The sequence below is a fragment of the Cercospora beticola genome, chromosome 8 (assembly GCF_033473495.1).
Source record: "Cercospora beticola chromosome 8, complete sequence".
In the NCBI taxonomy this organism is placed as follows: Eukaryota; Fungi; Ascomycota; class Dothideomycetes; order Mycosphaerellales; family Mycosphaerellaceae; genus Cercospora; species Cercospora beticola.
Window position 1 is genome coordinate 1,672,474 of NC_088942.1, and position 22,475 is coordinate 1,694,948.

The following is a 22,475-nucleotide window of genomic DNA, read 5'->3' on the forward strand; positions in this document are numbered from 1 at the left end:
CCTACAGCTTGATTGCGAGCATATGGAGACTCGTGAGGCAATTGTGCCCTCGAAGCCACGGTATGCAACATCACGATTGTGGGAGCATGAACTTTGGAATGTGGGCGCCGAGTTATTGGCATGCTATCTCTAGCTGTCTGCGAGGTCCATCTTGCAATTTCTACTGCGGTATTCCTGCTGGGTAACGAGACACAGCCAAGTTTCGACCTGCAGATTCGATTTCCGCCTGCCCTCAAAACATCTTCATGCTCACGTTCTGCCCACTTGGAACTTCATACGGTCCATATCCTGGTCTTGGGAATTTCGGACTGCCGTCTTCGTTCCAGCCGAACTTCTGGGCTCGGATCGTCCTTGCAGACCACCCAGAAAAGGGATTCTCCATCCCGTGGTACACGATCCAGTCTTCCGTCCCATCTGGGCTCTTGGTGAAACTCGCGTGTCCAACGCCATAGGCCTTCTCTTTCGGATTCTGGTAGAAGACGCAACCGTCGTTGTTCTTGCGCCAGTCTTGAGGATTCATTGGATCGTCACCGATGAGCTCGAGCTGACCAAGGCAGTAATTTCTAGTGTCACTTCTTGCGGCAGAGTAGATTACGAATTGTTGACCAGTCTCAGGGTTGGTGAGTTGTTCTGGGCCTTCGTTTGAAGATAGTCGGATGTTCTCCATTCTTCCATATGGTGTTTTCTCCCAAGGATTACTAGGCACTGAGATTGTTTGTCGCTCCGTAACGTTAGTCACGACAGTCCATGGGTCGGACATCTTCGAAATGCACAGATTGGCTGGCCAAGATTGGTACTTGTCAAACCAGCAAGAATATATGTGATAGAGCCCAGACGAGTGCTGGAAGTATGTTCCATCGATGGCAAATTGATCGTAAGTATCCAGCTCACCCTTCAAGGTGTAATTTGAAGTCCATGGATCAGAGCCGCTCGATTCCAACACGTACATGCGATGGTTTACAGCAGGGCAGTTCCAATTGCACAGGGCTTCTATCTCAGGTGGAGGCGAGTCGTTATTTGGGTCAGCCGTGAAGATGATATACCACTTGTCATTGATGTTGTGCAGTTCGGGAGCCCATAGATTTGTGCTATAGTTCTGACCAGGCTGCTATTCATTAGATCTGAATCGTCGATACTTAGGACTCAAGAAGCTTCGCTTACCGCAGGGTCGAAGGCGAGCTTGACCTCTGCCTCAGACCAATCGGTGAGTATTGGGCTTCTCAGGATGGTGATGTTGTCGACAGTAGTGGATGTCATGTAATAGAGACCCTCATGCCGGATCACCCATGGATCGGCACCCCCATCTTGACCTCCAGGATGCACGATTGGGTTTGTGTAAGTGTTCGAGGTGTTGTTCTGAGCATTCGCTGAAGCAGTGATGCTCACGAGCGCAGTCAGCACAAAGAGCAGCATGGTGATCGAGAGCTGTGTAAATCAATGTGACTGAGAGAGTCTCGCCTCCCACAAGTAGCCTCGAACGCATTTATAAAATGTCCGAACCTACGAGGAGTGTGCCGGGAGGCCTGGTGAATACAGCAATAGATCATCTCAGTAGAGTGGAGTATCCCCGCGCCCACACATGTTGAGCTCATGGCACAGCACTGTTTCACAGGTCGGATAATGTGTATCGGTGAAAGGCGTTGCTGCGCTGTTTTGCCGCGTATTGTTAACGTCGCAATACTTTCTAAGCGACTGCTATAAAGCAGTTGAAGTCAAGTTGCTGTCATCGGCTGCTTCCCTCTCACGCGCTCCACGATCCTAACGTGTTTGATAAGCAACCTGATCAGACAGCCATCCTGATCAGGCCAAATCAGGCCGAAATCTGAGATTCTGAAAATGCAACAACACGACAACGCCGGCAGATATAGTGTTTAAACAAAAGCTAAGAGAGATATTAGGAGTCCTAGGTCTAGGTTTATAGGACAAAGTAATAGCTCGTCTCTGCAACTCCCTCGTTATAGCAGTCCTACTGCTTTTTTAAGGCCTATATCTTGATTTTAAGCCCTATAGTACTATAGCAAGTCCTAGACTCTAGGAAATTTATATTATAATACTCCTCGAGCTACAATCAAAGTACTAAGGCTATAGCTATCTGCGTTGTCGTGTTATCGCATTTCAAAAATCTTAGATTTCGGCCTGATTTGGCCTGATCAGGATGGCTGTCTGATCAGATTGCTTATCAAACACGTTAGTGGTGTGGAGTTTGACCTGGCCTTTGGCGGCCTTTGACGCGGGATTTGATGGACCGGAAACACGCGCACGGGAGCGTCGGGTCGCTGCCGATGTGGGTGACTAAGGCCACGAAAGTCTACATGACCTAACCATCCTCATGACAGCGAATTCTTGCCCGGACCGAATCATGCGAGCGCCCTCTTGTGCACGATCCCGCCGGTAGTCGACCCGACGCGCAAGATGAACAACGACGCCTTTCGCAAACTGGTGTCCAGCACACCCGCTCGACAGGATGATGCGACCAAGCCCTCGAAGCCAGCCGCGCTGGGCGCGAAGAGGAACGCATTTGTACCCATGACTCCAAGCCCTGGGAAGGCAGCAAGCAACGATGATTTCGCTCGCCAAGTTCGCGAACAGCACGCGCAAATGAGACCTCCCAAAAAGTACAAATCCTCTGCTCCCAAGGGAAGCAAATTTGGCGCGGGATACGTGGACAGAGCAAAGGCGAGACAGGAAGCTTCAGATGATCAAGACGACAAGGCAGAGCGTATCAAGGCTCTGGAGGAGCAGGCGAAGCTAGGCACAATCTCATGGGGGACATTCGAGGCGCTGAGAGATCAGATCACAGGAGGTGATGTCTCGAGTACGCATCTGGTCAAAGGTCTTGACAGGCAGTTGCTGGAGCGCGTGAGACGTGGCGAGGACGTGCTGGGACTCGGAAAGAAATCTGGCGCGGACGATGCGCCGGTCGATGTGGACGATGAACTGGAGAAACTAGGAGAGAAGGAAATCGCATTGGTGAAGAAGGAGCAGGCAGAGAAAAAAGGAGTGAAGGCCGTCGAACCCATAGCAGGGAAGAAGCGAACACGAGACGAGTTGCTTGCAGAGCTCAAGGCCCAACGCAAGGCGGCGGCCGAAGCCAAAGCGGCCAGCGCTCCCAAGCTGGATGGTCGATGGAAGAAGATTGGCGAGCAATCCAAACCAAAGGTGGAGATCGACCACAAGGGCCGTGAAGTCGTCACAGTTGTTCAGGAAGACGGGACTGTGAAGAAAATGGTTAAGAAGGTTGCGTCGAACGGAACTACAGCGGACATGCCTGACATCAGTAAGCATGTGCTTGGTGCGGACGTTGCTGTTCCAGTGCAAAAACCCGCGGACGCGGACGAGGAGAGCGATGAGGATATTTTCGCAGGAGCAGGAACAGAGTACGACCCGCTTGGACAGGAAGACGAGGACGAGGACGAGGACAGCGATGACGAAGGCGATAGCGAAGGCGTTGCAGAGCCCGCGCGTAAAAACGATGCCCCGAAAGAGTCTGACGACGAAGGTGAAGTCTCAGAAGAGCCTGTGGACGAGCAACAACCGAAGACGCAATCTGTTGTATCAACGACCGCGAAGGCTACCAGGAACTATTTTGGCGACAGCTCCAAGCAAACTGAAGAGGAAGCTGCGAAAGACCGCTTCAAAGGCATCGAGAATGTGCTCAAGAAAGCGGCAAATCTTGCGGCCGATAAGACTGGCTCTGATGACGAAGACGATGATCCAGCCACTCGTGAAGAGCGCGAAGCACGGAAAGCAAAGCGGGCTCGCATGCTGGCACAGCAGGATCGCGATCTCGAGGATATGGACCTCGGCTTTGGAGGCAGTCGTGGCGAAGACGAAGAGGACGCTCTCGATGCCAAGGTGAAACTGGCAGAGTGGAAGGGTGGTAAGGCAGCTGGCGATGACGGCTGGGAAGAAGACGATGGGAAGCGTGGCGACAAGAAGAAGCGCAAGCCGAAGAAGAGGAAGGGTGATGTCAACAACGCCGCGGACATCTTCAGGGTGATTGAAGGCAGAAAGGCGAAGGAGAACAAATGAGCTATGCTTACCCACGACATAAGGAACGAATCTGACCTTCTCATAGGCCAAGAATGTCGACCATTCTACACTCGACACAAAGTCACGTGCTCCATCACTTTGTCACTGCAAGACTGCAACGAGCACGTTCGCAGTCTCTGTTGTGGCCAGCCATTTTGCGACAACGGTCAAGTCCTTCACAAGCGTTTCAGCTCGTTCGAACAATGTTTCGCGCTTGCAGCAGCACTGTGTGATCCATTGGGCGTTAAGCGCCGAGCTGGATGTCGAAAGCGGATTGCCGGAGCTCCACATCAAGCCCACAACCACACTTGCGCGCTTCGCTCTGCGGTTCCTCTATCCTGACCGTCGTTCAAAGCGAACATGAAACAGCATGCTGCATGATTGCCAAAAATGTAGTCTTGTCGTTGCTGTATTAAGCAACAGCAACGCCGCACACTTGCAGCCCACGCGTCTAACGCTGCAGTGCCGCACAGCGCAGAGGTTTGGTCCTGTATATACTTCAGAGAGTACATCTCACGGTAAGTCGACTCTTCATTGCGACTCATCACTGTCTTTCCTTATCATTGTCGGCTGTCATTCCCGCTGCAAAACATCCAAAATATTGGCGCTGGCGCTGTAATTGTAATCACATCACATAAAAGCATTTCCACTTCTCGAGAAACATGACAGAAGAACACCGCGGTCTCGACCTCACCTACCTCGAACACGCCATTCGCACACGAAGGATGGACGTCATACGACACGCTGCAGACTCTACGCGTAATACTGGAACGCTAGCAGCCAGATCTGCTCCAGCTTGCTACGAATTACAAAATCACGAAATCGTCATCTCACGCGCGACGCTCATTGCGGTCGTCGTACTCTGTTCGATTCTCACAATTTCCAGCATCGTGCTCTTCTCGGTGCTGCTTTGTCGAAAATGGCGTCGAAGCCGAGAAAGTCGGAATGCCGAAGTCTGGGGTCGACAGTCTTTTTATCGTCATCAGGACAATAGACGCGTGTCTCTGGCGAGGAAGGATGTGGATGATGAGTTCAGTCGGCAATACCGTGGAGTGTTGGGGACTGTGGTTGAGACCCAGGAGCTAGGTGCTGAATCCGTGGCGATAGAACGGGGAACGAGGGTAGAGGCTTGGGACGATGAGAAGGAGAAATTGAGACCCAAGTTTGTCGATGTGGAGCTTGATCTGGAGAGCGGATATGATGAGGGCGTGACGAGAAAGTTTGAGGTCGTGGCTGGGAAGGTGAGACCCAAGGGGTCGGACGGTGGTGCTCGGGCATCGACAATGAGCAGAGTCAGTCTGTTCTGGTCTGAAGCGGTTGGTGTTTGGATGCCGAAGAGATTGGACAAGTGAGGCGGTGAGCATGACAGGAAGTCTATCGCAAGAGGACGAGCTGGCAGTCGCTCCCTTTGACATGCTTTACGAGAGCCCTGTGTGTATCCTGGGTATTCCAGATCACTGATCAACTCCCGTCCGCGGAAGTGTCACGTAGGAGGCTTATCAGCCATGCAGAACAACGCTACCAGTCAACATACTTTCCCATTCCCAGCTGAGCATATGGCATGCCAAGTTTCTTGACAGCCTCATCTCCAGCGTCAGAACGACCTTCCGTAGCGTGCTATCTGATAAGAGCAAGTTTTCTTTTGCCAGCGCATCACGGGGAGCTTCGCTATCAGTGCTCGCACGACTCTTGTCTTCGCTCCGCCAATTGAATTTGATGCTTCCGTCGAGCTATCAGCCAGTTTGTGTTGTGACTCTCCTCGACCCCATCGTCTAAGCAAGTTATCTGCATAACGACCCTGCATGCTTTCGTGGCGTTGTGTTGACAGCTCACGGGCAGTCGACGTGGCGGTGGCACTGCACCTTGTCACTCGGCAGTCCAACGACTTCTTCCGTCTCCACGCTGCTGAGTGACATTTCGAATGAGTTTAAACTTTCCTGTGGCTCTCCCGGTGCGCATGTTCCCGGTGCGCATGCATGCTTTTCTTCACCTCACCTCAAGGCTGCATTGTACCTATCTTTGAAGACATCGGCAAGGTGACCGAACATCTCCACATTTCAGAGCCATGTCTGCTCCCGTCTCATTGGGAGATGCGACAGCGCACGTCAGCTTCGGCAGCTGTGATAATCAGCACTACACCCGCGCTCTGCATGGGATGCGGCGTCAACTCAATCAATTTCAGACGATGGACCTGTAAATACCCATGCTCTTTTGCTCTGACCGCTTCTTTGAACACTGTCGCAATCGTACGCTCACGTGAGAATGGCAAGAAGATGAATTTGTTCACGCTGAACAACATCTCTGCGCGCTGAACATACCGTGTGGATGAATACCACGTGGCGCAGTAGCGTATGTACGCGAGTTCGGGCAAGCAATTGCCTGTTCGAGTACGGTGCGCTACCTAGATGCCAGAAATACGAGATGAGATTCGGATTGCCCGAATCGTACTTGCTGAGACTTGCCGAGAGCTCTGATGTTCATGAAAAGCTGCGCTGAGAAATCTGACCCCTGTCAGCGATCATCCTTTCGACTTGGCCCTGAACACAATCAATATATGCGAAGGGCATGGTTCTCTGATGAACTGGACTTGGCGTTCGACAGATATCAAAGAAATCCATGTCGAGGGCCGAAGCGATGCATATCATCGGATCCGCCGATCCACTTGCAAAAAAGGTCCGATCGTACCTCCATTTTTCTGCGCGATGCCTCGCAATCTCATCAGGATCGTGGTCCACAGTCCCTGATGATGATGAATGGAGCTGCTGGTAGCTCTCAATTTGGTCGGCGGGACAAATATTGAATGTCCGTTCGTTCGGTGCTGCCCTGCCCCAGACGCCCCGATCTTTAGGCTAGTTCCGGAACCCCCTTGCAATCAATCACAAAGGCGCAAGGATGTTTTGACGTCGTCGACTTCACCTTCCCTCTTCGCGTTACCTACCGAGACCTACTTCACACCCTGTAAAGTGATGGTGAGCCAAGCCTAGCAAATGGGACAGCTGCGTTCTTGTGCGGCAGGTCTCGGCTTTGAAAGGCATGGATGAGGCTGTATATTGGTGTTCAGCTTGAAGATAGGGCGCATCCGCGTGACCGAAAGACTTTATAGAAGCTCATTTCGTACAGCGGTGACACGGACTCATACCCCGCTGGTGACGGAAAGTCGAACGAGACTTTGTCAGCTTGTGATGGATGTCAAGTGTGCTGAGCCAAATCTTGCTCAAACGCTCGTGCGGACTGCGGACGCGAGGCTTTGATGCCGGCTTCCATGAGCAAGGACAAGGAGTGCGCCTGCTCTGCGGATCGATCGCAGCACTTCCGCTCAATAGGTTGCCAGGCTCGAGTGAAAATACGAAAGTAAAGACCATTTGCATGCCTCTGACTGGCACGAATATGATGTAGAAATGCAAGGCCTACGAATCTGTCAGTCAATGATGCTTTCTCAAGTCGCATCGGTACCTGCATGACGCGCACGCTCGTGCAGGCAGCTCTTGCTGCACAAGTGAAGACATCACAGTGGTGTACTCAATAACACTAGCGTCACAGAAAGGGCTCCGTTTAACATCGCAGACTGGACTTCACCGAGTTCCCGTGCCATACACGGGCTTTTCCAGGATCTTCATCCTCGCTCACAATACGAGGACGAGCAGATGTGAGTTGTCAAAAGCCACAAATGCTGATGATGATGCAGACGACAACACCCCAAACAACAAACCCCCACGAGAAGAGCTGAAGTCCAAACGAGCTTTTCCAGTCCCACGCTCTCGGTTTCAAACCAACCAAACCTTCCTGCTCTTAGTCGAGCACGGGATATGCACAAGACGAGATGCTCGACATAATAGGTCACCACCCGTCTGTGCACGCTAACACCGGATCGGAGGAATCCTTTGCCGCTTCTCATCAGTGCAGTACGATCACGTTGAAAACACGTAGAAGACGCATATATAGGAAGATAATAGCAAGCGGTCGGTGATGGAAGAAAACCCACCCTCGCGAGCGTCCGCGAGATATCTAAGCACCCAAAACCCCGAACACTTCACAACAACTATTAAGCGAATCCACAGCCCGGATAAGACCAAAGCGCAACGCGACGGTCCCAAACTCAAAACCACTAAACCGCACTCGCCAAACCAGACCACCAAAGCCGAAGCAGCAATCAAGACTTGCGAAACCACATGATGCACATCTTGTTGCTGCCCAACTCCAAGCTGGCGGACCAACTAGCGAGATAGATTAAACATTAGCTGGCGAGTGCCAAAAGCATTATCCCCATCAAGCAAAGACGAGAACTCTGATAAATCAAAAGTGGCACACCGGCTGTAAAGCTCCCCGAGAAAGTTGGATTTTGTGGCGTCGTTCTTAGTGCTCGTGCCGTGAGGGGACCAACAAGTGTGCCCGCTGCCGCGACGACAATCATCACCAGACTGCTTTTTACCGTGCCGTGGCAGCAATGAGCCTATGTTCAGGCCCGCGCTGTTGGGTCGTATGGTGTAGCGAAGGAAGGCGAGAGGCGAGGACGGCAGAGCGTGGTTCCCGTAGCTCTTGGTGATCAAGCCTAGGGCTTATGATTACACTATCAATGGAGAGAACTCCAATGACGAGGTGCCTGTAGAAAAGAAGGAAGCAGGAGCATGAGACGAACATTGACGTGAGCATTGTTTGTTATATTCGCCTATGCGGAACAGGAACAGAGGCTTGGGAATACTGTACACGTCTTCTTCTTCTCGTAACTGTACAATAAACGGGCTGCTGCTTACTTCTAAGTCGCGTTTGCAACAATTCAACCACCCCTGTGATAGATAGCCTAAAAGACAAAGACTGCCTCTCCCCGGACATTGGCGATGAGCCTGGTATACGCAAGAACCAATGCTGCAAAAAAAAAGTCGAACAACAACGCTAGCCTCCCAGAATGCATGTATGTGTTGACAGAGATCGATCGGTGGAATAATTGCTGCTGCAATGCGTCGCGATGAGTCGGCAGTGATGGTGCTGGACAAATGTGACGCCAGATCATCGTGTGAGTGGATTAGACCGCCAATGGCTGATATGCCGCCACGCGGTTCAAAGATGCGATTATCGGCTCGGAGTCGCTGTCCTGTACGTTACAAGCCATCGGAGCGCCTGGACGACTACGGGCTACAAGCGGATGTGTAGTATCGCAATCAGCCTAGTCTCATCTGGTTGTATTGATGAGACTGTCCTGGAAGGAGTTCTCGGCGCTTGTCGGGTCCAACATATTATACTCGATCCCCTCGTTTCGATAGTGAGGCTTCATATCTTCTTCAAGAGGGAACAAAGTCCTGTTGAACTTCTCAAGGATCCCACAATCGGCGGCGCAGGTGGGCGAGATTGGCGCCAGATGGCGTAGAAACCTGATGGTACGCTCCAAGAGTGACTTGAATCTATCGCGAGGCACGAGTGGATCAATGTATTTGCTGTTGAATGCTGCAGAGAGCACCAACATGTTTCCGAATTGTCTAAGAATAGTCAGTTTGGCGGGTAAGCTGATGAAAGCATGGATACGTACGCATGTGCTGTGCCGTGAATGTTCGTTACAATCAGGCGAGTGTGCTTGGTAATGCCATCGAACGCGATTGTGCTTTGCATGGCAGCATCAATGCAACGCTTCGCTGCTATCCAGATTTCGCGATCTCCCAGCTGCTGGATCGCCCGGAACAGGTGAATGTCAGCCTTGTCACGAGGGTTGCCATAGCCATCCTTCGCGGCCTCCTCAATCGAGAGGTGATCCTTCAACAGTGGCATCACATGCAAACAATAGTCCAGGAACGGCCTGTTGATGACATATCGTGCTCCCCAATATTTTGCGCGTAGACGCGCAGACAGAATGTCTGATGGCGGAGGATCGTCGTCGTTCCATTTCAAAGGATCCGGGAGGCCTTCCCTCCAATGCTCCAGGATCGATTCGTGGCTCTTCAGCATCTCCTGCACCTCCGCGAGTGGTTGATCGAGCGAAGCTTTGCCGTACATCTCTCGGTGCACTTGGTTCAACCTGCGTCGCAAGAAGAGTTGGGCTGAGTAGTAGATCAGCATGTTGTCGTGATCCTCCATGCGTCCGTCAGGATCAAGCCCAACATATGTCTCGTCGTCATTGACTTTGTGCGGCATTAAGAGCAGGTGCTCAATCGCTTGGATTCCACTGGCGGGCAGTCGTAGCTCAGCAAGAATATCACTCTCGAGCTGCAGGCACGTCCAAGACGCAAGCACAATCAGACTTTGTCGCGTATCCTTAATGCGCGCTTGCGACCGAATGTACTGAGATCGAACACCACCATAATCCTCCCAGTAGTTGTCATTGTATAGCTTGTACCGGTCCAGAAGGATCAGAATTGCGCGGCCTGCCATTGTGATCCAGCTCATGCTCTCTTTGACTCGCGCAAGCTGTCCTTTGTACAGACCAGCGAGAAGAAACATTTGAGCGTGTACCAGGTCGTTGCCATCGCCTTGATCGCCCAGTATTTCGGCTGCTCGGGCATAGTAGGCGAGACCTGGAATGACATCCAGATTGCGAGGGCCGGGGGCGCTCGGAGATCCGTCTACGGAGGAGCGTCTGCTGCGAGAGTCTTGCACGCGCATGTTGGCCTCAGATGGTGGCGTTGGTTGAGTCGTGGGGGTTGACTTCGGAGACATGGGGGAAGGTTTGATGTTCGCCGACACTGGTGAGCTGGCAGAGAATCCTCGCGACCCAGAGATTTGGTGGGAGACGACCGTGTTTGCCTGCAGCTTACTGTTAGGAACTGGAGATGGCAAAGGCTCCTTGTGCAGGCATATTTTGCCTAGCGCCAGAACGAGGTAGATGATGGCATTTCCGGGCGATCTCTCGGTCGCAACATCTCGTGCCACGTCCGAGTCGGCACCTGTAGTGACACCAACGTTGTTTGGACCAGACCCGTTTGATCGTTGTCGTTTGAGCGGACGCTCGTGGGGATAGTTGTCGTTTCCAACGGCAAAGGTCGCTCGCGGCCGTCCGCTGCTGTACTTCTTGATAAATGCATCAAACATCTTGCGAAGTCGTCGCTTGTCCAGGAAAGGATGCATGATGTGGATGTTCTTCATGTAGCTATCATAGAGCTGGTTGATTGTTGCTGCATCCAGATCGACGTGACCGTTGGCTTTCAGACCACCGGCACCGTAGGGTTCCGAACGCCCACCAGTGCTTCCAGGCGTCGTAGGGAAACCTGTACCCCAGACACCTTCCGATGGAGTAGAAACTAGGACAAGGTCGCCGCTCTCGTCGCTTCGGGCTGGGCTCGCAGGACCGCCAGCTTGAGTGCCGTCATATTCGTCAATGCCTTCACCTCGAGTCCACAGTCGCAGGACTCCACGATCCTCAGCTTCCATGACATATCCGTCGTTGTGCTCAACGCCAGCTGTCTTGAGAAGCGGACGAACGCTCGGCCACAACAGCAGCAACTTATGCGGAGCTGTGCGGTGGTCCTCGAGGTCAGGTTTGCGCGATCGCGGTGCGTTTTCGTCGTCCGGAAGCGGTTCTTGTTCTGCACCAGCGATCGTATGACCGACATGGTTGGACTGCGAATTGTTTTGCGTGTTCTGTTCCACGCGACGCAGCCTCGCCTCGAATTGATCGATTTTCGTCGTCAATTCGGCGAGTCCTTGTGAATGTGTTTCCATGTAGCTAAGAAGCTTCTCCATGTTCTTATCCGTCCTGCATGAGCCGTTAGCATTAGTGAAAAGGAAAGCGCCACCAAAACAACGACTTACTTTGCGGGCGGGGTATCGCGATATTGACATGAAAGATTGTTCTCCTTGCAAAAAGAGCACGGATTGCCTTCGTCGCACTTTTGTTTCCGCTGCCGGCATTGCTCACATGCCTGTCGCGAGTCAGCAAAGTCAACACAACAAAACGCGTTTTTGAATCGACAAGGAACGCACCTGAGTGGCACGCATCTGTTTGCGCTTGGGACCATAATTCATGTTTGCTGTAGGCCCATAGCTAGGTGGCCCATTGTACATGGGCTGACCAGGTGGTGGGTATGAGTGGTGCTGGTCCACCATTGGGGTCATCGCGTATTGAGGGTGCTGTTCATGATGTCCGTGGGACGGTGGTGGAGCAGGCAAGCCATGATGGGGCACGCCATTCGTGGGCGGATACCCATGATGCGCTCCATGATCCATGGGTTGTGGTGCTGGCGGTGGCGGTTGCGCACCGTCGTGCCCCGATGGGTGAGGGAAATGCGCGGGGCCTGTGGGCGTAGCAGGCGTGCGCTGCTGGCCCGAATCGTGCGAGTATGATCTGTTCACGTTGGTCGGCGCCGGAGTGGCATGGCCGGAACGATTGTAGGTGTGGTCTGGCTGATACTGCACTTGTCCTTCGCGTTGCTGCTCGTGTGGGGGCTGCGAAGAGCTGTGACGAAAGGGCGGGAGACTCGACGACTGCTCGGAGCTTGGGGGTGGAGGCGCGTAGGCCGTGGGCTGAATGGGAGGGAGCTGCTGCGGGTGCTGTTGCTGCTGCTGCTGCGGAGGATAGGACTGCGGCGGAGGGGCTCCAGGTTGCGCAGGCGGTGGAGGATATGGCTGTTGTTGCTGTTGTTGCGGCGGTGGAGGCGGCGGCGGTTGATGCTGCTGCTGCTGGGCAGGATGAGGGTGGTGCTGCTGCGAGGGAGGGCCAGGCTGCGCGTAGTGCGGCGGTGGGCGAGAGTCGTGACTAGGAGGAGGGTGTTGGCCGTAAGGCGTCGGTCCTCTCCTGTATGGATCCATAACACGCAAGGTCTCGAGCCATGCGTCGGTTGGCTCGCGGGCACGGGGATGAGCGTGCGCAGAGAGGCTCAGAGCGACATGGCCGAGCCAAGGTGATTATTCTGCGCGCAAGGGTGCTGCGATGGCAGAGTGAGCATGAACCTAACGGTCGTCCTTCCCGAGGACAGTGCCACCCGGGCTTAGTGTCTGATGGAGTTGTGAGTTTAGTCCCGACTCAGATGCGCCCAGCAAAGTCAAATTGGAAGTCAAAAGCGCCCCAGGTGATGATAGGACGAAAGGCTCTCGCGCCAACCCGGCTCTCGTGCTGCTAGTGTGCTGTGCCTGGGAGGCGGCGGCGGCGGCGACGGAGACTGACAGATGGACGGCAGGCAGACAGGAGACGGTGAGGATGCTGCTTGCTCGGGTGTGCGACCACGCGCCAGGTCAGCGCAGCAACACGCAGCAGCCCGCAGTGGCACGGCAAAACAGCGCTGGCGTGAGGTGTGAAAATGCCATGCATGCAGATGCGATCTGACCTGGGGGGCTTCCCGCAGCAGCAGCACCAGCGGGTCCGCATCGCTGCCACAGAAAGTGGAGTAGCCCTCGCAGGCGATAAACAGCACCCAGCGCCTCCGAACGAAGCTCCTCCGTGCCGTCGTCACCTGCAAACCACAAACCAGGCCAAACCGACAATCGCCATGACCCTACGTCAGAACGGATCGCAGGGGCTGCTACGTGGCCGTGCTCGACATGCCCTGTCTATTCGTGATTGATATCGGGCTTGAACAACGTCCATACCGCGAGGCAGCAAAGCAAAGGCGAAGTTGACCGCAGTGTTGACCGCAAGTGACCACGCGCGCATGAATCAGGAAGCTTTCCTTCACCGGGCGATCGCAAAAGGTACCCCCATCCTACTCAGATCTGGCCGAAACGCACGATGAATCTGCCGACGATGCACGCAACACCATTGTCATTTCATCGCCCTGCAATACTCGTCTGTCGCCGGATGCCGTCGGTACACCGCAACCTCGCCTTAACCTCGCCCAATATTTCGCACTCAGGATAGCTGGTTGACAGCTATCGGCAAGCCGATCCTGCTGGGAACTTGCTGGTGACAATGCGCAGTGCAGGGTTCCGCGTCGAATGCCAAGCTACGGCATCTTCTCAAAGAGCGTGAAGACCGTTCATACAGTATTATCTCCTATCATTCCGTGCGGTGCTGCCTCTGCTTTGCCACTGTCAGCCTCGAGTCTCGACATACCGGCCGAAGCGAGGCGAGCGTGCTTGGAAGCGCGCTCCAAATCGGAACCTGGTAGTGAGGCGAGCACTGCAGTCCGTCTCCACTGCGACCGCCTTCGAGATGAGCGCAGCGCAGTACAACAATCATCATTGTTCCGTCTGACCCTGAACCGATCGTCACACCAAAAGATCCGACCCGCATTGTCGTCGAATGCAACCTTCGACTTTGGGACATGATGCGCGCGCTTGCTGCCGTGTTGACAGGCCTCATACCACTAAACATTCCCACGACCTGGAAACTGGTCGTTAGCCTCTTTCGGCGTGTCTAACATGGGAGGCGCCGCCCACGTGGTTCGCAAATGCATTGATGATGTTCATTTGGCTGCCAGCCGTGGTGCCCGTGTTGGGCGGCAGAATTGATTTGATCAAAGCCTTGCCACGGGGCAACGGCCATGTGTCGATTAGCCTTGATTCTAGAAGCAGCTTGTTGTTGTTCTCCCGCGCTCTTGGCCACGCTGGGAGTGTCCCTTTCCCTCTGAGATTCCCCTCACCAGATGCAGCAGCAGCAGCAGCTGCGCTACGACGTGCGGTCATGGCGATAGCCCACTTCGGTGTGCAACCCGACGTACACCGCATGTTATTCAACGTCGCGAGATGCGCGTGACACCAGTAACGCAAGCCGCGCTGGCGCTGTCATTATTGACCTCAACGTCCTTTGGTCGCACTGCACCAGCCCAATGACACCGACATGCCACTGACATGCCAGCGCTTGCACCTGCACCTGCACATCCTCATTTTGCCAAATACGAAGCCTGATTAGGGAGCTGCGATGGAGCGCATCATTGCGTGATTAGCCACTGATGAGCACCTGGCTGGCGCTCATGTTGCTGCCCAACCCACCCCCGTACTGCAAGTATTTGCGGAAGCGCATCATTACAAGAGCACTGTGCGAACGAGATTAACGGTGACAAGCACGTTCACAATAGACGCGGCATGCCCCTTTGCGGTCTGCGAAGTGCGAAGGACGTCTTTGCGCCACCAGACGCCCACATCCCACATGCGCCCTGATGGCCGGGTCGAGCCACGTGCGAAGGCGTTCCATCGTTCGCAACGGCGTCTTTGCAAGCGGTCACCGGGCAGTCTACACCGCATCGTCGTATGCGCGCTCTTCTTGCGACTGCGCAGCGCAACTTGACGACGCACTCGCGGCCCAGACTCTTCTCTCGGCGTAGCATCGTGGCTCTGTCGGCAGCCGTGGTCTCGAACTCAAAGCAACAGCTGTTTTAACGAGCTTACCTTCGAGGCTTCGACGAGAGTGCGTGCGGAACAAGCTCGATGCAAGTCAAACGGGATCGCATGCTATCAACGCCCTCACATGATCGTAAAGTCATGCGGTCGTGCTCTAACTTTCGCGTACATGCACCGAAAATGGATTCCATGGAGTCAGCCTTATGGAATACTCAGCGACTTATCACCTGGACGCACCGTTCTTTGCGTGGCGACTGAAACGCATACGGTGCTATCGGAGTGTCAAAGTTCAAGAACAACCTGCTTGAACGTGACCTCGACCGAGTAATGGACCACGATATCCTCAACTTTAAGGTCACGCGCATTCTGCTAGGTTCAATTCTTGGCCATCTTTGGATAGCATTGAGTCGGGCGGCCTCGAAATCTCGTTATGCCTAGGACCACTTCTCTGTTAGGGCGCGCCGCCTCATCACCTTGCGCGTGCTGCTGCTTCGACGAGATGGATTCGACCAACCGCGGGTTGCGAGGATAGAGAGCAAGGCCATGGATCTGGGACTGTATGTCTCTGTCCTGGCCACAACCGGCACAGCTAAAACTTGCTAGCCCGCGATCAAGAACGGCATCATATCGGACTTCTCTCCTTAACATCGGAAGCAAGCCGTTTTCGATGTTGCCCCATGGGCAATACACGGCCGAACGTGGCTGTTGCTCTCGAGCTGATCCTAGAAATGATCAATTCGAGTTCCGGCGACTGCAAATTTGAGATGCTTGACTGATGACACCGCGTCTTGCCCCTCATCTCGCGCAGCGACTGATCACCATGATGAGCACCGCCCACTGGATTAGCGGCCTATATGTGGCGAGTCCATCGACAGCCTCGCGTTACATCTGCTCACACACACTTCCGACAATGCGAGCGAGCGGTCCAATGTTTATCTTCATAATTACAGATTCAGGTCCAAAGAGGCCGCGGCCATGTTGCGAAGCCAAGTTTTTCTGCTGCTGATCCCGAATGCTAATAAACGTTATCAGACTAGAGTTGCACTGTGAGGAAAGAACATCCGACCCGACGCGGTTCGGCAAGTAGCACGTTGTCGACTTGCCACGCATTTGGCCGAGCGGCGTGCCGGTCCTTGTGCCGTGCAAGCGTGCGACAGCGCGATGCGGCACCGCAAAGGTCGGCGATCATCAATTCAATCAGCAACACGACGGTATCGAAAGTACAGCAACAACATGCATGGTAGTGCTGATGAGAAACTGGAATTCCAAGCTGCCAGCCAATGGAAGAATTTCTCGCCAGAAGTTGGCTGGACGTCCCTAGTTCTCAAGCATGCGACTGCAGGCCTTGTACTTTGCTATGCAGAGTTGAACTCTCGCATGCCGTTGCTCCGAGACTACTCTGTGCTCCTCTCGCCGCAGTGTCAACCAAGGTCACAACCTGGTGTATTGAGCAAGACCTGTCAAGCTCACATGCCTTCCACGGGGTTGAGGCAAAGCTTGAACGCGTCTTACAGAGTTCCCCGCAACGCGACATGTCGCACACTCGCTTGGTTCCAAAAGGTCTTCATTTTATCGCCACGCAGGACCTGCGATGGAAATGTTACGGAAACAAATCACACGGTCACGCGGTCCGAGCACGACACTCTAGACCACTGCAGTCGGTGAACGGAACACCGATGGCAGGATTTCATCACAATCTGCGCCTCCAGGATGCATTCATGTCCTCCGCCACCAACAGTAGTAGGAGGTAGGTAAGGGCCCAAAATACATCGCTCTGAATGGCGCGGCCAGCTTCCCCAAAACAGTCATTGCGAGTTGGATTTGTCGCTACCAAGATTTCCAGAAATCCATCCCGCCGCACAGGAACGTCAGCATGATCTATAATATCTCGCTAACAGACTTCGGAACGCCGCAAAACAATTACAATTGTAGTAGACTTCGAATGACTTGCAGCATCTTATATTGCGAAAGGAAGCCGTTAATAATGAGCAGGATCTTCCGTGCAGTAGTAGCACGATACTGACGAAGATGCACGCCACTAGGAAGTAGTTTGTGGTCCTTGACTCTTCTCACTTTACGGCTCCTTGGGCAGCAGTACAGCAGAAGGCGTGTGCATCATGGGGAGAACAACCACGTAGCCGCGCTGCAGTGGGGAAAGAGGCGCGTTTGCAAGCGCCCAACCAGGGAATTACCAACGTCTCCTATCATTAACAGCACCGCAAACATGAAACGCAGATGTTCCCTTCTCTCCTTTCCCCGCGAATATCACTGTTTGTTTCTTACCCCTCATCACGACACATGTCATGGGTTTGCACACCTGATCACAATGCCATGGCACCGCCTCGGCTTCGCGAGAACAATGCGGCGAGACGATGAGAGAGTGAGGAGAAGGGCGGTCAGAGGCACGCTATACCCTAGATGGCATGTGTGCCTGACGATCGTGTATGGCTGGACCAATACCCAATTGCCCACCACACCACTTCGTGCTTTAATACGTATGGCCACGCAACTTTGACATTCAGTGCCTTGCCCAAGTGGGCATAGCAAAAGAAAAGATGTAATCGAGTACGAACGAACGAAATACGTGATTGCCAGTGGGATGATCACATGACGATTGTTTGCATGTGTAGGCAGAATCGAGAAGGCTTGCTTGCTGCTCACCGCATGTATGACAACGACGAACTATGATCGACTAACTACTCATGTGGCATGATGAGGTGCTTGCTTGCCACGGCTTGCTGGCGTTGATAACGAGCATACCTCCTACCACGACCGCATTGAAGCCCAAGCGTCTCCCTGTTGGCGCAGGGCTGAGCTGAGTCCTGCTTGCTGCGCTGTCAAAACGGACATGCGCGATAGAGTAGAGCCTCACGATGACTTGCCTCAACGCGCTTGCGCCTACGCCTGCGCTTGTATGCACGATGGACGTGGCACAAGGTGGTTGGTGTCCTGCAGTGAAAGCATACCGCTACGCCGTAAGTCCTAATTTGCCACACAAGAACTATTTCAAGATTTCTTGTTTGCGGCTTGCGGCTGGATTTGAATTTGTTCGTTCTGGTTTGTGGTGGCGTTTTCTACCAATTGTAGTGCGATGCATGCGGTCCATCATCATCCCTCGTGGCCGCCGTCGCCGCTTTGCAGGGACTTTCGAGCTGTGGACTGCAGCAACTCATTGATCCTCTTAAACCCTCCGATTCGAATTGATTGGAGATCGTGTTCAGACAGGCTCAGTGCCATCTTGACGCTCCTGTTGTCGATGGGCGAATCATTCAGACTTGTCCATGTTTTGCCGCTGCTATACGTCGCCTCACCGGCCGGTGCTGCAGCCTCATCATATTCATCCGGCAGTGATGTTGGCGTTGCCGAGATACCCGTTCGGTCGGAGTCGAATTCGGCATGGTCTCCTTCGGCATCTACAAGCCCTGCAGGTGGCATACCGACCGCTGACTCGTCAATAAGGACTGGAACCTTGACTATGTCAACAGGCGGTGACTTTAGCCACGAATCTCGAACGGCGAGCCCGAGTACCAGCGCAACCTTCCTGTCGACGCTGTTGCCAACAATTTTCATGCGTTCCGTCGATAAGCCTACTAGGACTTCGTGATCTGGGTAGCCTTGTGCTCTACGGCATTCCATAATAGTAAGGACGCGGTGTTGATTCCAGTGTACAGCTTGTCCATTCATGCCGTCTCCGACCGACAACTTTGTAAGTATGGTCGGGAATGGTCTGTCGGGAAACACACGACGGAATGACTTGCTCCCGGGTCCACACTTGATCTGGTTCTTACCGTATGAAAAGTTTAAGGGCTCGCCTCGAACTAGACCAGCCTGGGCTGCTTGTACAAGAGACATGCCGAATGGTCGCTGAGGCACAACAGCCATACGAGTCCTGTTGGTGGCCGTCTCTTCAGTAGCGGTACGGTGGTCAGGGTGGCTCGGACAAAGAAATGGCTGCCCGTCATGGATTATAGGTAGATCCATGACCGAGTCTTCCGCGCTGACCTGAGCGAAAGGTGTATACGCATCCTCTCGCCGGGAGCCAAAGGGCTTTCCATTCGAGCACCGCCCTAAGTTTCCTCGTCGCTCCAGGTGTGCTGGTCGCCGGTGTGTGTATTCAGGTTGTTCTAGTACAGCACAGGTCGGTGCTGTAGCAATTATGAACACCCGTGATCGAGCCTGTGAACTGCCATAGTAATATGCGTCCATCAAGAATTGTTGCACTTGGTACCCAAGTCCGACCAGAGCCGCAATCATCTGCGAGAACACATTCTGCTCCCCTAGGCCCTTTACATTGTTCGTCATTGCTACAACGTTTTCAAGCACAAGGTACCGAGGCGCGTAGAGGTCCACGTACGATATAACTGAGGCAACCATCGATGCATTCTGTCTCGAACGGTCACTTTGCTGGTCCCGTTGCATTCTTGAAAAGCCTTGACACGGCGAACCAGCCGATATAATGTCGACTGTGCCGGGCTGTGCCACGAGGTCACATTTTCTCGACATCATTGCGAGCTCGAGGTACTCGTTGACCGAGCCGAGATAGTATGCAGTCCTGTCCGGTTCTGGGTCGTTCGCTCGATAGCTATACAACGCCTTCTCGGCCAGATCCACTGCGTAGCGGAACTGCACTGCACCACCCTCTTCTAACCCACGGTCGAACGTTCCGCCGCCACAGAAGATCCCGAGGCCGGTAAGCTTCGTCTTGGAGCTGCTGTTCTGAGGGCCCCAGGATTCATTGAGCAACGGCAACTCCGCGGTACTCGAGTCTCTTGCGATGAAGAAGTAGTCGCCAGTGCCGTCTCGATCGTAGGGCGTAGGTACATTATCACGATCGAATATCCTGATATGGCATGGACGCACAATGTCATCTTTCGGTCTCAGAAATTCCTCGTCGGTAACAATCAATTCGTTCGGTCGCGCTTTCGCATCCTGTTCCGCTCTGACAGCGTATCCTAGCCTTCGCAATAGCACGCGGTCTCGGCCTCCCTCGCTCGAAAGGTCGACAATAATAGCTGGCTCGCAGTTCCGTCCAAGATTGTCTTGCTCTTTGTCGACGAGAACAGCGTCGCCAATCTTGTACTGTACTACGGATCTGTCGATGTAGTCATCCTGGTGACAGCAGCAAAAGTGGTGTCTTTCTAGCGTAACGAAATCATACTGGTTCAGCTCCGGTACAGTGCGGAACGTTCGCCTTACGAAGAAGCCACTCTGAACCGAGTTTGGATCTGCAACAAACCAAGAGACTTCTGCTTTGCCCACGACATCTTCAATATCGTCGAGGTATAGAGCCTCTTGCTTCCCGCATCCACAATTGTCCGAGAGGAAAAGTTCCTGTTTGTAGGGATAGAAAGCATTTCCAATCGTGGTGTCTTCTGGCTGGTACAGCCAGATAACATCGAGTCGTCTGCTGTCTTTGCGATCCTTCCAGATGCGTTGCACATACGCATACCAGAAGTCAGCGTTCGACAGCTTCCAATCGCCGGTCTTGTCAGCAGGTACTGCTACGACATCCCCAGCTCGCACGTCTGTAACCTTTCTCAAGGGCTGCGCCTCGATTAGCTCTTGAGCAGGGAAACTCTCGCTGCAAAGAGGAGACAAGCCAAGACTGGCCTTGCGGGTATTCACGCGCTCGCGCAAGCCGTCCTCGGCGATTCTGGGCACACCCAGCATATCCGCGAAATACATCTTTTGGAAGCATGCGTATGCAAACGGCGTGACGACAGTCTTCCCTGTGTAATTCACGGGCTGCGTGGGTATCGCTCTAAGTCTTTCAGGATGAACTTCTCCCCACAATGGATTGTTACATAGTGCTGTTCGCTCCGAGGTATTCGCTGACTGGCGGTCGATATCCCAGCATTCTTTCCAGAGAAATTCGACATTGACTGCAAGCAAGGTTCGGAAATCCAGAAGCTGTATGCGCTTGTGCCAAGCTTGAAAGACTGCGTTGTCGCTGTGCGCGGCTTGTAGCCACGACCAAAAGTCGGAGCGGAAATGCGCGATTGTCACATCCTCGTGGTCGCACATATAGTCGATGAAATAGTCGGTAAATTGCGCAAGCATAAGGAAAGGCGTGTAGAAGCGCCGATACTCTACAGCAGGCCGACCAAGCTTGTAGTAGAATTGTTGATCCTTGGCGATCCTCGACTGTATGCATATACGGTCCGTCCATGACCGCGAATCGTCGCCATACTCGAGAGTGAGGACATCGAAGGGGATGTCTTTTACGAATATTCTCATGTTGCCGAAGGACAAGGTACCGGCGAAATGAAACTCGCTCTTCCGCGCCATCGTGAGTTTCTCCAACGTAACAAGCTCATTCGCGTGCCATGCGATACTTGGTAGCTGATAAACCGTGAAGTCGTCCAGCGTGAAGTAGGTATACTCCGGTCGCACATCTCGTGTAGGAGGATATGCTTCGTGGAATGCGATCTGCAAAGACCTTACAGCTCTGTGTTCTGGACTCGCCTCCAGCTCGGAACCTCGATACATCCAATGAGGGTAAGCTGAAGTGCTCGGATGCATAAAAAGCTTTCTGGCTTCCGCTCTGGCTGCTTCATCGTCGCTCACTTCACACTTCAACTTCTTGGGTTGAGCTGGCGCGATCCAATTCGTGTCCTCGTCACTAGACGTAGCAGCACTGTCCTGGTAGCTCCCGGTCCTACCTTCATTGTCGGTGACTGGCGTTAAGGTGCCATTCACGATGCGCACAGCTTCCTTCCGAAGCTCTTCTGAATGCCATTGCGTCAAACGCCTCCTCTTCTTCGGTCGTATCGGCACTCCAAGTGCGATTTCATCCTCGTCATCCTCCTCTTCCATCTCGAGGATCAGGCTTGTATTGCGCCTCTGTGTCGTGGCTGTCGACTCTGGGTCATCGCGCTCGTACTGCGTCGCATGCTCTTGCGAATGCGCTCCAGATCGCGTGTTGTTCGGCATTTTCCATCTGATTTACGTGCGTGCGCGCGTGTAGTAGCTGTTATTGATGGGAATAGAAATCTGTCTGTGAGTTCTGCTTGGTAATATGTGTTCGAGGTGCAACTGAGGTGCATGAAGTAAAATAATCAGCCCTCACCTTGGGGCGCGGCGACAGTCAAGTGCGGTGGTGGTGCGGAGTCGGAGTCGAGTCTAAACGCGAACCAGCCACCAGATTGACACGCCATTGTCAGCCCTATTGTTGCGCCAGTAATGCGATGCCAGACCACCTGCCACTGTTGAAGTCGAGATGAAGCAATCGCGTCCAGTGTGCGTGA

General features: G+C 53.5%; 5 protein-coding genes across 5 annotated transcripts; 2 read left to right on the forward strand and 3 right to left on the reverse strand.

Moving 5' to 3' along the window:
* Positions 1-232: 232 nt before the first annotated feature.
* RHO25_011938 (uncharacterized protein) lies at positions 233-1,413 on the reverse strand (the record flags this gene model as incomplete). The annotated part of the gene is made up of 2 exons (XM_023603348.2): positions 233-1,105; positions 1,162-1,413. 2 exons carry the CDS (start codon positions 1,411-1,413, stop codon positions 233-235), a joined length of 1,125 nt encoding a protein of 374 aa, XP_023454229.1.
* A 999-nt stretch (positions 1,414-2,412) lies between these two features.
* On the forward strand, positions 2,413-4,032 carry RHO25_011939 (uncharacterized protein; the record flags this gene model as incomplete). The annotated part of the gene is made up of 1 exon (XM_023603349.2): positions 2,413-4,032. One exon carries the CDS (start codon positions 2,413-2,415, stop codon positions 4,030-4,032), a length of 1,620 nt encoding a protein of 539 aa, XP_023454225.1.
* A 662-nt stretch (positions 4,033-4,694) lies between these two features.
* RHO25_011940 (uncharacterized protein) lies at positions 4,695-5,384 on the forward strand (the record flags this gene model as incomplete). Its single annotated transcript, XM_023603350.1, has 1 exon — positions 4,695-5,384. One exon carries the CDS (start codon positions 4,695-4,697, stop codon positions 5,382-5,384), a length of 690 nt encoding a protein of 229 aa, XP_023454227.1.
* A 3,815-nt stretch (positions 5,385-9,199) lies between these two features.
* RHO25_011941 (uncharacterized protein) lies at positions 9,200-12,762 on the reverse strand (the record flags this gene model as incomplete). The annotated part of the gene is made up of 4 exons (XM_023603351.2): positions 9,200-9,503; positions 9,554-11,710; positions 11,767-11,876; positions 11,938-12,762. The coding sequence occupies 4 exons, from the start codon at positions 12,760-12,762 to the stop codon at positions 9,200-9,202; spliced, it is 3,396 nt and encodes a 1,131-aa protein (XP_023454421.1).
* Positions 12,763-18,336: 5,574 nt separating this feature from the next.
* RHO25_011942 (uncharacterized protein) lies at positions 18,337-22,161 on the reverse strand (the record flags this gene model as incomplete). The annotated part of the gene is made up of 1 exon (XM_023603352.2): positions 18,337-22,161. One exon carries the CDS (start codon positions 22,159-22,161, stop codon positions 18,337-18,339), a length of 3,825 nt encoding a protein of 1,274 aa, XP_023454422.1.
* Between the last annotated feature and the right edge of the window lie 314 nt (positions 22,162-22,475).